Source organism: Pogona vitticeps, chromosome 2, assembly GCF_051106095.1.
Source record: "Pogona vitticeps strain Pit_001003342236 chromosome 2, PviZW2.1, whole genome shotgun sequence".
Taxonomy (NCBI): domain Eukaryota; kingdom Metazoa; phylum Chordata; class Lepidosauria; order Squamata; family Agamidae; genus Pogona; species Pogona vitticeps.
This window is the reverse complement of record NC_135784.1, coordinates 76,425,931-76,439,270: the sequence shown is the minus strand read 5'-3', so window position 1 is coordinate 76,439,270 and position 13,340 is coordinate 76,425,931. Positions and strand designations below refer to the sequence as shown.

Genomic DNA, 13,340 nt, shown 5'->3' with positions numbered 1-13,340 from the left:
TCCCCCCTAAGAGATCTATGAAATTTTGTAGGACTTCTGGGAGGGTTCAGCCATTACCAGAGCTAACCTGGTGAGGTGGCTTCTCTGTCCAGGAAGAAGCGGTAAAAGGCAGGTCCTTTGGAAGGGAAATATGGATCCAGGTGCAAAAAAACTAATATGGAGCACAGCAGAAAAGCTTAAAAGTAATGTCTCATTCACTGAGTTTTGCACTGTTTTCTTTTGCCGCTCTTGTTCTTATAAATGCTTTGTTTCTAGGGTTTCTATGATGAAGTAGCAAATCCCTTGCTTACTGAAATTGAATTAGAATACTCTGAAAATGCCATCTCTGACTTGACTCAAAATAATTTTAAACATTACTATGACGGTTCTGAAATCGTCGTTGCTGGACGAATTACAGACAATGACCTGAACAGCATTGTTGCAGAAGTGAAAGCTCAAGGGGTAAGTATCAGTCAGATTTGACAGCCCTAAAATATATAGTGCAAAGTATCTGAAAGGAAGAAAATTCCAAAGTGGATGCGACAGGAAAATATTGAAGATGATTTCAACAATAGCAATTCTATGAGTTTTACTAAAAATTTATATACTGTAGACTGAGGAAGTGACACACCTGCCACTTTGAAAAACTTGAAGAGAATTGTAAGTTGTGCCCTGATCTAAGGAATCTCTATTTAACTTCAATCATAAAATTAGTCAATGAGCAACTTAGAGGTCATGGAAGCAACATAGCTACAATACTTAAACTAAAGTCCATTGTGGTCTTCTAATAATGGATAACAGTCCTCCTAAATCATGTGGGATCACATGAAGAAAGACTTTATCTACCCAAGTAGGGAATTTACATTCCTGTCCTATGCAGTTATTTGTGTCCTGAAGAAATATGATAGTTTGCAAATGCTTGTATATTCTTTTTGCCAGGCAGTTCAGGATCTGACTTTCACTGAACAAGCAGATGTAGAGGAAACAGCCAAAGCTTTTGAAGAACAGCAATATATATTTGGAGACTATATTGAGAGACTTTGGGCTTATCTCACCGTTCAGCAGCTTCTAGACAAACGGTAAGGAAGTAGCTTTTCAGATAATTAATTTCTTGAAATATTAATGTACTCTTCTAGTGTATATACCCTGCTTTTTAGGTGAGCTTTTTTCCCCCAAAATAACATATTTGAACAGGTTCCAATGGTATTTTATTTATTTATTTACAGTATTTATTAAATTTATACCCAGCCCATTTAGACTCAAGTCTACTCTGGGTGGCTAACAATAAAAAAATAGCATAAAAGCAATATAATAAAATAAAGAACAACAATAATAACATCATTCAGGATGGGGAAAAGATAAAAATAATCAAGCGATGACAGGAGGGAAAGCCTGCCTAAAGAGCCAGGTTTTAAGTTGGCTCTTAAAAACACCCAGCAAGGGAGCCAGACAGATCTCTGAAGGGAGACTGTTCGAAAGGCTAGGGGCCACTGCCAAGAAGGCCCGGCTTCTTGTTCTTTCTCTCTGGGCCTCCCTCAGCGTTAGGCCCCTCAGCCGCCCTTCCTGGCTAGAACGAGTGATTCAAGTAGATCTAAGCGTTCCGCTAGATATCAAGGTCCTAAACTGTTTAGGGCTTTATATGTCATCATTAACACTTTGAAATCAATATGGAAACAAAAGGGCAGCCAATGCAAGGCAGCCAGAGTGGGGGAAATATGCTGATATTTTCTCGTCCCATTGAGAACATGTACAATGCACATTTTCCCAAATTCACTTGCCTACATAAGACAGCAATTTTGTGGTTAATAGCATAAGTCAGAAAGTGCTTTGCTTCAGATCTGCAGTCCCAGGGCAAGGGGTAGTTGAAGCCAAGTGTGGTTTTTTTCCCTGGCAGGAATGAATAAACAAAGGTTCTTGCAGGAATTCTTTCTCTGTTCAGTGGATAGTTAGTCCTTGGGTCTATCTGCACTGATGGTACAGCTTTGATCAAAAATAAATACCTCATCTGCAAGTGTTTGTACAGTATTTAGAATGAACTATCTTTCCCCTTTAAGAGCTGTTCCAGATCTTTCTGGTCCAGCAGTAGGGTATGTATTCTTTTTTGGCACACCCATTGGGCCTTTCCAGACTGGCCAGTTTTGGCTGTGGGGTGGATTGGGCTACAAAGAGTCTATTGAGTTGGGGAGAGAAGCAATGTGCCATTTAGCATGTTCCTCTTGTCCAAACGGCAAACAACTCCTTGTAGCCTGATCAGCTGTGAATTAAGCACTTCTCCATATTATCTGCGGATGGGTCTTGCAGTCTCTGTTTGCTTTTTGGTTGTTGTGAGGTTTTTTTGCATTTCCGATGGGTCTTGCAGTCTCTGCTTGCTTTTTAGTTCCCCCCCCCTTCGGCTGGAACGGATTAATGGTGTTTCCGATTGGTCTTGCAGTGGGGGGGGGGGTTGGTGATTTTTTTTCAGCCGGAACAGATTAATCGCTTTTTAGTGCATTCATATGGGAAATGGTGCTTTGACTTACGACCATTTCGAGTTATGACCATCTTCTGGAACGGATTAAGTTCCTAAGTTGAGGCACCACTGTATATTTTTACTTATATGCTGCCCCATAGTGCTAGAGTGCTCTCTGGGCGGTTTACGACATAATTATACAAGGAACACTTTGCCTCCTAGGGAGCTGGGTTCTCATTTTACCATCCTTGCCGTTTGGACAGAAGGATGGAAGGCTGAGTCAACCTTGACCCTACTACATGTATCCATCAGGACTGAACTCAGGTTTTGAGCAGAGGCTTGAGTGCAGTACAGTGGTGCCTCGCTTAACAACATTAATTCGTTCCAGCGAAATCGCTGTAGAGCGAAAACATCATAAAGCGAAAATAAAAAACCAATTGAAACGCATTAAAACCGGGTTAATGTGTTCCAATGGGCTAAAAACTCACCATCCAGTGAAGATCCTCCATAAGGTGGCCATTTTCAGTGCCTGTATAGCAAGGAATCTGTCCCTAAGCACAGCGGGGAGCCATTTTGAGCACCTGGTGGCCATTTTGAAAACCTGACATCAGCTGTTTTTATCGTTGTAATGCGAAGAATCGGTTCCCGAAGCAGGGCACCAATCTTCGCAAAGCAAAAAAACAAAACCAAAAAAACCATTTAAAACATTGTTTTGCGATTGCAATTGCGATTGCAAAAACATCGCCGTGAAGCGGATTCGCCGTAATGTGGGGTAATCGTTAAGCGGGACACGACTGTAATGCTGTTTAACTACTGCACCATAAGTCATTTGGTTTTTATTGCTTTAAAGCCAATACCTATATATGTCCATGATATCCTTCCATTTAGTATGATAGCAAAGGGAGATGAAAAAGACAATCTTACAGCTGAAGCCCTGGAAATGTCTCTGAAATATAAGTTTGTGACACCTTTGACATCAATGGTGGTCACAAAACCAGAAGACAATGAGGAGAAGGAAGCAATTGCTGACAAGCCACTGGAAGGTACAGATTTCCTAAAGAAATAACACTTATCTAAGGACATGAACTAATCTTGCTTTCAGTAACTTTGTTGTGGAGAAATATGCAGGCTTGCCATGGGGATGAAATGATTATTAGAAGCAGTCCTGTGGGCTAGGAATAAGGGGCTTCAGATTAGGAAGGAAGCTGTCCACAAGGTAAATTGGGCTTGTTCATACTGATGTGTTGTCCCCAAACATTCTGGGGTTGCTCTAGATCATTCTGGTATTTTTGCTTTAGATTTGAATAGATTGGCATAAGCTCATGTGAATAGAAAGATCAGCACATAGATTCTGAAGATTCCAGCTCTCTGTTCTCCTTTCCCTGACATAACAGCTAAATTAATATTGCTATAACATTATAACTGGAAGCTGTTCCTGAAATCCAGAACTCTGCAGAATGAAATGAATAATATAGATTAGTAGAGGGGGAAGTGAGTGGTTTAGTAAAGGTGAAGGAAACAGTTGCTTGGGGATACCAGTTTGCAATATCACTGTATACCTTGAATCACCAAGAAAGTAAAAGGGATCCATTGTGTAAAAACCTTCATGTGACCACATGGATATGATTGTCAGAGTCAAAAGCACTGAACAGGAATAAATGCTTTGCTTGAAAGGGTTTTTAGAATCAACTTTTTTTGCCTAGAGAGGCATGACTAAACTAATGCACAGTTTTTATTTTGCAGATGTTGAGATAATTCTGTTGTTAAAGTATCTTATAGTTAGACTAAAATGGTGTGAATATTAATTTTTGTTTCTTTTAATTTTTTTTGAATGTGCTTGAAAACAGCTGAAGGTAAGGTCAATACTAATTATAATTTTCCATTTTTATTTTTTTGGGGACAAATGCTTAGTTTTATTGACTCACTTTAATTGCCCAGAGTTAGTGCCTCAGCACTAATGGGAGCAGGATGCAATTTAAATGCATGAATGAATGAATTTATTTTGAACACTTCACACATCGTTCTCGGATTGTAATCTAACAGCAGAAACCTATGGACAGCAGCAGCATCCAGGACTAGAGTGCCTGGCACCCCCCCCCCAAGCTGTCTTGGGCTTCTGCCTGCTGGGTAGAAGACAGGAAAGAGTGGCATGCACTGCTTTTCCTCTGGTTTAGTTTTTGCAGTTTTTGTTGTTATTGTTTTGTTTACTTTGTTTACTTCCCTCTAATTTCTCGTAGTGGAAAGGACTCCTGTAGACTAGCGCCAGGGCTGTTCTGCATATTTCACATGTTAGCCTCATAGGAGAGCTCTGACCTTAGGGCCTCTGCCAGCCTGCTCATGCCTTGCCCACTGTTCTTTTGCATTTCACCTCCATGATATTGGAGCTAAACCCTCAGGAGAGGAGAAAACTGCAGACCTTTCTGTGAGAGCAGAGGGGAGAGATCCAAAATTGGATTTTGCCTTTCATAGTCAACATCCTCAGTTTGACTGCTGAGACCAAGAGCCCATCCTGTGGCCTCCATGATGGCAGCCAATAGACCATAGGAAGAATATAGTAAAACTGAATCGCCGCCATGACTTCCTCGGTTTGTTTTGTTTTGAGGTTGGGGGCATTGTGCAGCTTTCTTGAGGGAATTTGGAGGTTCATTTAACTCTTGGTTCTCATGCCTTTGCAGCTGCCAACTGCTGTATTATCATAATGTACCCATGAATATTCTATCTACATATAAGAGGAATAAGATGTATGGCAATCATAATAGGACAAGTATTTGACACAGTGATAATGGCAAATATGTGGGATGAGTGGAGAAAGGAAGAACTGTAACCACATTTTCTTTTTTCCCAAATAGCAAGACGGCAATCATTCCCCACTACTTATGCTGCTCCGTCAACTCCTTATTATTATTCTAGTGGTGAGTTTCTTTTTGAAATTTACACAGAAGACTGAAAGTCCCTTAGCTTTCTTCCTAAGGCTGGGATTAATTTCAACAGCTAGAAAGATCTTCACTATCTCTGATAAACATCAGTGAAGCTTTAAGGGTACCTACCTTCAGAAGTTTAGGAATTTTTTTTGCCACTAGAGAAGACAAGGGAGCTTTTCTGTAAAAACCAAACTAATACAGTTTTGTAGGGGGAAAACTGGAGGGTGGACAGATGAGAGTCTCAGGAGGGGGTGGGTCCTTATGAAGTCTGGGATGGCTATGTGTGGTTTCCACATCTCTGAAGATCATCTTACATTAAGCATACTTTTTTTTAAAATGAAATCTTATAGTTAATTATTCACATCTTCAGAAAAAGCAGCTGTGAAGACCATGGGGAGAAGATGACTTTAAGCATCCCCTCATAACATTTTTCCCATTCAGAAATCGCCTACAAAGATTTTCTTTGGCCCCCAAAGACATTATTTGCTTTACAAAAAAAGACACGTGCTTTATATATTGTATTACTTAGATGTGGACAGATAAGAGAGCAAGAAAGTAACTGTGATCCAGGTTTAGTTCAGGCTGGCCCTCAGAAATCAATTAATTTTGTTTATTTAAAATAGTTTAATCCTGCTTTTCTTCTTAAAAAGGACCCAAGGTGGCTTACATTATTAAAAGACAGTGTTTAAAGCTAATAGTGAGTATACAAAAACTAAAAAAAGATCAGACATATGCTATACTAAAAACATAAGGAATACCAAAATGCATTCAAAGCAGTGAGGTACAACCATTAATTAAAAAACCCTACTAAGGCAGAGCAGTCACTTAGGGAAGGCCTGCCTGAAGAGAAAGGTCTTCGGCTGCTTTCAGAAGGACAGCAAAGATGGAGCCAGCCGGGCCTCCTATGGGAGGGAGTTCCAGTGTGTGGGAGCAGCAACAGAGAAGACCCTCCCTCATGTTTTGTGAATTACAATAGGACTATAGGGAAGTGCCTTGAGGAAATTAGGCAATAGGAATATGGAACCAATGGGATCATCCCCTCCTGCTGCTGTTCCTCATACATTAAATATTTGCAGTTTTCAAATCAGCAATGCTGGATTACAACTAAAACCAGTAGTATCACACCACTGTTATCTTGAACAAGCTCCTCAGGTCCTGAAATAAAACCAAAACCATGAACCAGAATCTTCAACAAGCAGGTTCTGTTGTCCCATAGTCACAGCTTTCTGTACCCAGGCTTACTGGTTCCATATTCATCTAGATATCAAGAAATGCAAGCATTTTATTTCTCTGAATCCTTCCTTGCAGTTGATGGGGATCCACACTTCATTATAGCAGTGCCTAATAAAGAAGATGCCCTTTGTTTCAATATTAATGAAGCCCCAGGAACTGTGCTAAATTTAATAAGAGACCCAATTGCAGGTGAGTGTTTCCCTTTTAATGTGGGACTGTTGATTTTAAGTAGAAATAAGCCCTATTTGGTTGTTCTAAAGGAATGTGGAGAGCAATGCAATGAAAAACCCGTATACAGTACTTGTCCCTAAATCTCCACTGTCACTTTCAACAAACAAAAGTGATAGTTTGAAGATGAGGAGGCTGTTGTATCAACATAGACTGTCCCTCTCCGATAAGTGTTCAAGAAACTGTGACTGCAAGTCTCAAGCTGTACCCGAGAGGTACTGTATAAGAAATATCTTGCTGAATCGAAATAAACACATATCTCATTCATGTCAGTTTAAAAATATACATGCTTCTCTTTCGATCATAGGGCACCCAAATTTAAAAAAACAACAATAATTTATGTGAATAATAGACCCTGTAATGGGATTTTGGATACGTTCTCTTGATTTCAACCCTTCTTCTCATTATTTGTAATGTTTGTAATTTCTGGGGGTTTTGGTGTCCATGCTCTGAGTTGATATTTTCACTGAGTTTTCTGCTATGAGGCTGAAGTAAAACAAAGGTGAGGTAGCTCTATGCATCTGAAGACATGAGCTATAGTCCATGAATGCTTATATCAAATAAAATCCATTAGTCTTAAAGGAACCACAGAAATATTTTCGGTACCAAACTAAAAAAAAAAATTAACAAAGGACGTTACTTCTAATATTTTTCTATCTCTATCATTTTTCTTGTATTCTATGTTGTTTTTCATAAAATATGGTTCATTCAATATCAAAACTATTAATGGCTCATGAAATAAAATACATTCACAAATCCCCAGGTTATTTTTAAAGTATTTTGAAATTCCCAACAATTGTACATTGTATTCTTGAAGGCTTTCATGGCCAGGATCCGATGGTTGTTGTAGGCTTTTCGGGCTCTTAAGCCATGTTCTGAAGGTTATTCTTCCTAACGTTTCGCCAGTCTCTGTGGCCGGCATCTTCAGACGACAGGAGTGAGCACAGACAGAGTGAGAACAAATAACAGTATACCAGAAAATATAATTTGACCCCATGACTTCTGTGTCCTAATAGAATTGTCATTTGATATGTTGGGGACAGGGTTTTTAGAAGAAGAAAAAATCACTTGCAATAATTATGTTATCACTTACCTTCATTTGCCTTTAGGCATTGTAATCAATGGGCAGCTTATTGGTGATAAGAAAAGCGACAATGATGCAATACAACACAATACATACTTTGGAAAACTTGCGATTATAAATATACACCGGGATTTAAGAATTAAAATAACCACTCAAGAAATCATCCTTCAGCAGGGTGTAAAACAGATTGTATTCAACTGGATGGATAAAATTACCTTACGGCAACCGAGGTAAACTCTTTATGTTGTAAAAATGTGTTAGCATCTGATGAAATATAGAGTAAAACATCCAAGAGAACTGCAATCTATTTTGGATGAAGAATGCTATTCAATTTTATTGGAAATTTCGGAAATCCAATGTATACATGAATGTATAAAATGAGAAATACCATTCCATGTTATCTGTAATTTTTGCAAACACCCCTGGACCACAAGAAAAATGAAGAAAGTGGGTCCTAGACCAAGTTAAGCCTAAATTTTCTCTGAAAAAAAATGATGATAATGAGTCCATCAATCGATTCCTCCCTTTGCCTTCTTGAGGGTGGCTGGACTCGATGATCCATAGGGTCCCTTCCAGCTCTGCAGTTCAAAGGCTATTTTTTAAATATACTTTGAGCATCTCATGAGAATACAAACTCATTGGAAAAGACAATGATGCTAGGAAACATAGGAAGCAGCAGGAAAAGAAGAGCAAATATGAGGTGGATTGACTTCATAAAGGAAGTCACAGCCTTGGGTTTGCAAGAGTTGAACAGAGTTGTTGAGCACAGAACATTTTGGAGGTGACTCTTGGAGGTTGCCATAAGCCAGATGTAACTTGACAGCATGTAACAACAACAGTTATCTATAAAGTTCAACAAACTGCTGATACTGTGGGCTAAAGTCCCGCTGTCCTTTTATGCCATCATAATGCAAAAGACACAATTTGTGGCAGCAAACTGATGCAAGTTACAGAGTCAGCACTAAGTCTATGTTGATTCCTTAGGTAAAGGTAAAGATTTCCCTTGACATTTAGTCCAGTCGTGTCCGACTCTGGGTTTGGTGCTCATCCCTCTTTCCAAGCCATAGAGCTAGTGTTTTGTCCGCAGACAATCCTCCGTGGTCACATGGCCAGCGCGATTAGACACAGAACACCAATACCTTCCCACCAAGGTGGTACCTATTTATCTACTCGCATTCTTACATGCTTTCGAACTGCGTTGACTTCTTAACTTGCAGCAATTCACTGCCAACGTCACACTGTTTGCATTATAGCTGCAGCTGTTACTAGCAGGATTTTGGCCACTATATATTATTTTTCCAATAATATTATATACCAACTAGCACACATAGCCTTGATCAGTCCATTTTCACACATTTGTTAAAAGAACACAAATCCCTGGATGAGAGGAGAGGTCTTTCTCTAACTTGCTTAATGAGTCATCAGCAACACTGTAAGAATGAATGAACTTGATAGGAATTGAAACCGGACTTGACTCTAAGGATTTATTTAGAGCATGTTATTGTTATGTGCTGCCAGGTCAGAACTGACTTATAGACACCCTAATAGAGTTATCTAGGTAAGTGGGGTATTTAAAGAGTGGTTTAACCAGTTCCACCCCCTCCCGTGAATTTCCATGCCACAGCTAAGGAATCGAACTCAGGTCTCCTGAGTCCTAGTCCACTACTCTGTCCACTACAGCACACTGGGTATCCATTGAGAGCACAGGCATCCTTTTAAAACACTTTCCAAACTGTTTTCCCGATTTCTTCAACTTGAGTCTGTCAGTAAATAGTGCATTTCTCTTTTTCTCTTTCTTTCTTTCTTTCCATCTAGTCTGACTCTGATAATCAAACCAAAAAAGAGCCTGGAGATTTCAATGGACGACGGTGCAAGATTTGTTGTTGTTCTGCATACATGGAAGAAACATCCCGTACACCAAGATTTCTTAGGATTTTACACATTGGATAGTCACAGACTGTCTAACCAAACCCACGGCTTGTTGGGTAACAATTTACAAAAAAAATACTGTACTATCAAAATCTATCAAGTATCTGATACAAAGATTGTTTTGGTCGTGCCTCTTCCAAGTTAGCAACATCTTGAAGACAGGCCAGAATGCTATTGTCAGTTTACATTTGCATTTGGGGAATTTGATTTTGCATAGGCCCAGGAATGGTACTAGCATCTGGTTAATGAGTGGCGTTGATCTACCACAACTGGCCAAGGATTGTTGGCCACAGGAAAAGTTGTCAAAGAGTGCCAGCCAATGATAGGCAGAGCCAGAAGTGGCTGGGATTTATTCCATTACAGGGTTGTAAAACTTCCTTTTTCTGCAGTCCTTCTGTATCTGTCTGCCTCTCAGACATTTGTACACTCACGTACGTGGAAGAGAAAGGCATCTCATAGGATAAATGCAGAAAGTACAAATGGGCCTACAGTGTCTAGAGCACTGTTTCCCAAACTTTGCTTGAGTTCCAACCCCCTTTTATAACTGCCTCCTTTTATAACCTGCAACCACCCTCCCCGCCATGTTTGCATTAATAGGCTGTTGCTATAGTTCTCCAACTGGGCAGCACCACCATTGCTGCTGCTGTTGCTTGCTTTCCTATTGCTCCTGCTGCTTACTCTTCAAACCTGGGAAGGGAAGAGCCTGGGGGAGGTTAAAGGTAGGGAGAAGAGAAGGCAAAGCACTTCAGCAAGGAACCAGGGGGCAGAAGGACATCATGTTACTCAGGGAGGAGGTAAAACCTCCACACAGGGAGGATTCCCCCCCCCATAAACCAGCATAAAGCTTTCTTTGCACCCACTGCAAAAGAAGCAGGACATTTGTTTTTGTGTCCCCCTCCTGGGGATTTGTTTTATGCATTCCTCCCCTTCTTTGGGCTCTCCTGAAGTGACACAGCATAGTTGAAGTCTCTTTCTTGTGGAAGCAGCAGCTGGCATTTCTTTTGTTGTTGTTGTTAAAACAAATACTGTAGTCTCGGCCATCCCTTCTCAGAAAGCAGAGGATTCTTTCTCACCCCACTCCAGCCTGTTTCTCATACATACATACTTAAATATCCCACTCCAAACAGTCAAGGAAGAAATTATTTGACAAAGGGTATAACACATATTAAGGCATCCCTGAACCCCCAGAAAGCATTTTGTGACCGCCTTGGAGGGTCACAACTCCCCAAGTTGGGAAACACTAGCCTAGAGGGTTGGATAGTAGTGAGGCCCATATCATAAAAGTAAGCTGGAAGCTCCCAAGTCACAGGTTTATCACCCCAGCAATAAAGCGGAGACATCTTAAAGCAGGGGTCCCCAACTCCCGGTCCGTGGCCCAGTGCTGGTCTGTGGGCTTACTGGAAATGGGCTGTGGAGATGGATCTCTGCCCCCCTGCACAAATGCACGGTGGGAGTGTCGTGCTAGCGGAGGGGTCTGTTGCCCTCACCACGAGTGTGACACACCCACCCACAAGCGTGACATTCCCACCTGCAAGCACGGGGGTGCCCCCACCCGCCCACGCACGGAACCCACACACCCCAACTGGTCCATAGTCCCAAAAAGGTTGGGGATCGCTGACTTAAAGAACAGCAGCCCATTATAGTCTGCACAACATAATGTTAGGATAGGGTTAGGATGTCAGTGAGATAGTTCTAGTGCTTCATGTGTCGGTAGCTCAGAGACTGGAAAGGGAGGAAACCATTGTGAGCTGTCACTGGGTTGCAATTGAAAGTTATTAAAAGATTAGAGTTGAAAAAGAAAGATAACCAAGGACAGGAATTTTGTGTTCTTCTTGTAGATACTCCTGACCTTTGTCTGTAAGTAAGTAGTGACAACGAGTCTTTTTTCTGTTGCTTGAATATAAACTGTCAAGGTATAATGAAACTTAGGGCATAATGAAACGAGAATACATAATGAAACTAAACATGTAAGAGAGTGTCAGTTAACAGAAGCTGTTTGGTAATTACTGTTCTGATTGTTATTTGTATTTTAAGGACAATTTTTCAACCCAATTGACTTTGACATACTTGAAGTTCACAACGGATCAGATCCACAGAAACCAGATGCCACCATGGTTGTAAAAAATAAATACCTGACAGTGACCAGGTAAAAAGAATCAGCGTTTTCAGTGAATGTTCATTTTCCTGCATGAAGAGGGTGCTCTGCTTTGAGTTCATTGTTTTGTGTTTTCTGTTTTAGGGGATGGCAGAAAGAGTATATAGAAGACATCCAGCATGGTGTCAATGTCCCTTGCTGGTTTATTCACAACAACGGGGAAGGCCTCCTTGATGGTGTGCATACAGACTATATTGTTCCCAGTATATTTTGATTTAAATAATATATCATTTCTGATCCTGAAATTGATTTTTCATAATGTGATGCTGGATAATCTACATTTTATATTCATGGCAATAACACACTACCTATGAAATTACTTCTGTGGCCTATTGTGACCTATTCTTCAGGGGATGTCAGTTGTCAAACACCACAGGTTTCAGTTTTAATCAGAGAACTGAAATATGGAAGGGAATCAGACTGGATCAGACCAGAGGCTTGTCTTGTGCAGTATTCATCCTCTGGTGGCCAAGAGGAAACCCATAAGAATCTGCTTCATGTATTAAAAATGAATATATATGTGCATTGCTTAACTTGCATTTCGGAAATAAATGTCATAATTCCATAACTATAGGTCATCTATGGTCTAAATTAAACAATTTAACAATTCATTTTGTCTTTGAACAATAGTTGAAAGCGCAATAATCCTTGGAGTACTATACTGTAAAAACATTGTACAGGAGAATATTTTAAGTTGCAATAATATGCAGCATACCTAATACCTGATGTACCTGAAAGTAAGCTTTACAGAACCGAGAGATACTTATTTTTGTGTAAATATGTATATGAGAGTGACCAGATGGGATATATATCTCACTATTTGGTTAGATTTTGGTGTTGTTTTGGTTCACCCTATTTTCTGGCAACCACATGTGTTTTCAGAGCAATCCATCCTGCCCTTGTTGCAAGCTGTCCCATTCCTTTTTGGAACAACTCTAAGACTACAGCTCATTTGGTGTGATTGGGAGTGCTCGTGATTACCCCATTCAGCAGTCCATTTGACTGCTAAATTCACCCCCAAATAGAACTGTGGGCAGCATTCTCTTGTATGACAACCTTGGGACGTATGTAGTGGGGTATGAAAGTAGAAGGGACAGCAGAGAAACCCCCTCCTATATTTTCATCTTCTCACAATTTTTTCTCCTAATATTCTCCTAAGTGATGCAGAGATATATCAGCCATAAGGGAGTACCCATGTATATCCTTATTGTATCTCATGTATTGCTGAGTTGTTGGGAAGAAAATACATGAATTGCATCCAGGCAGGGTTTCTATTACCCTGCTGCTGTCTTGCAATTCTGGAAAGCAGACATGCCTCTAGGAAAGCATATGAATGAAAACTAAGAACTAATCTATGAAAAA

General features: G+C 40.2%; 1 protein-coding gene across 1 annotated transcript in view; it reads left to right on the top strand.

Annotated features, from left to right (window-relative positions):
* The window catches only part of LOC110080622 (inter-alpha-trypsin inhibitor heavy chain H3), a 35,885-nt gene extending 23,339 nt beyond the window's left edge, over nucleotides 1–12,546 (top strand). Inside the window, exons 12-20 of the mRNA XM_078384054.1 lie at nucleotides 256–441; nucleotides 919–1,058; nucleotides 3,317–3,491; nucleotides 5,262–5,340; nucleotides 6,658–6,771; nucleotides 7,920–8,124; nucleotides 9,710–9,879; nucleotides 11,858–11,969; nucleotides 12,063–12,546. Coding sequence (XP_078240180.1) covers nucleotides 256–441; nucleotides 919–1,058; nucleotides 3,317–3,491; nucleotides 5,262–5,340; nucleotides 6,658–6,771; nucleotides 7,920–8,124; nucleotides 9,710–9,879; nucleotides 11,858–11,969; nucleotides 12,063–12,192 — 1,311 coding nt within the window. The 3' untranslated portion in view covers nucleotides 12,193–12,546. The remainder of the gene's footprint in view (nucleotides 1–255; nucleotides 442–918; nucleotides 1,059–3,316; nucleotides 3,492–5,261; nucleotides 5,341–6,657; nucleotides 6,772–7,919; nucleotides 8,125–9,709; nucleotides 9,880–11,857; nucleotides 11,970–12,062) is intronic.
* The last annotated feature ends 794 nt before the right edge of the window (nucleotides 12,547–13,340 follow it).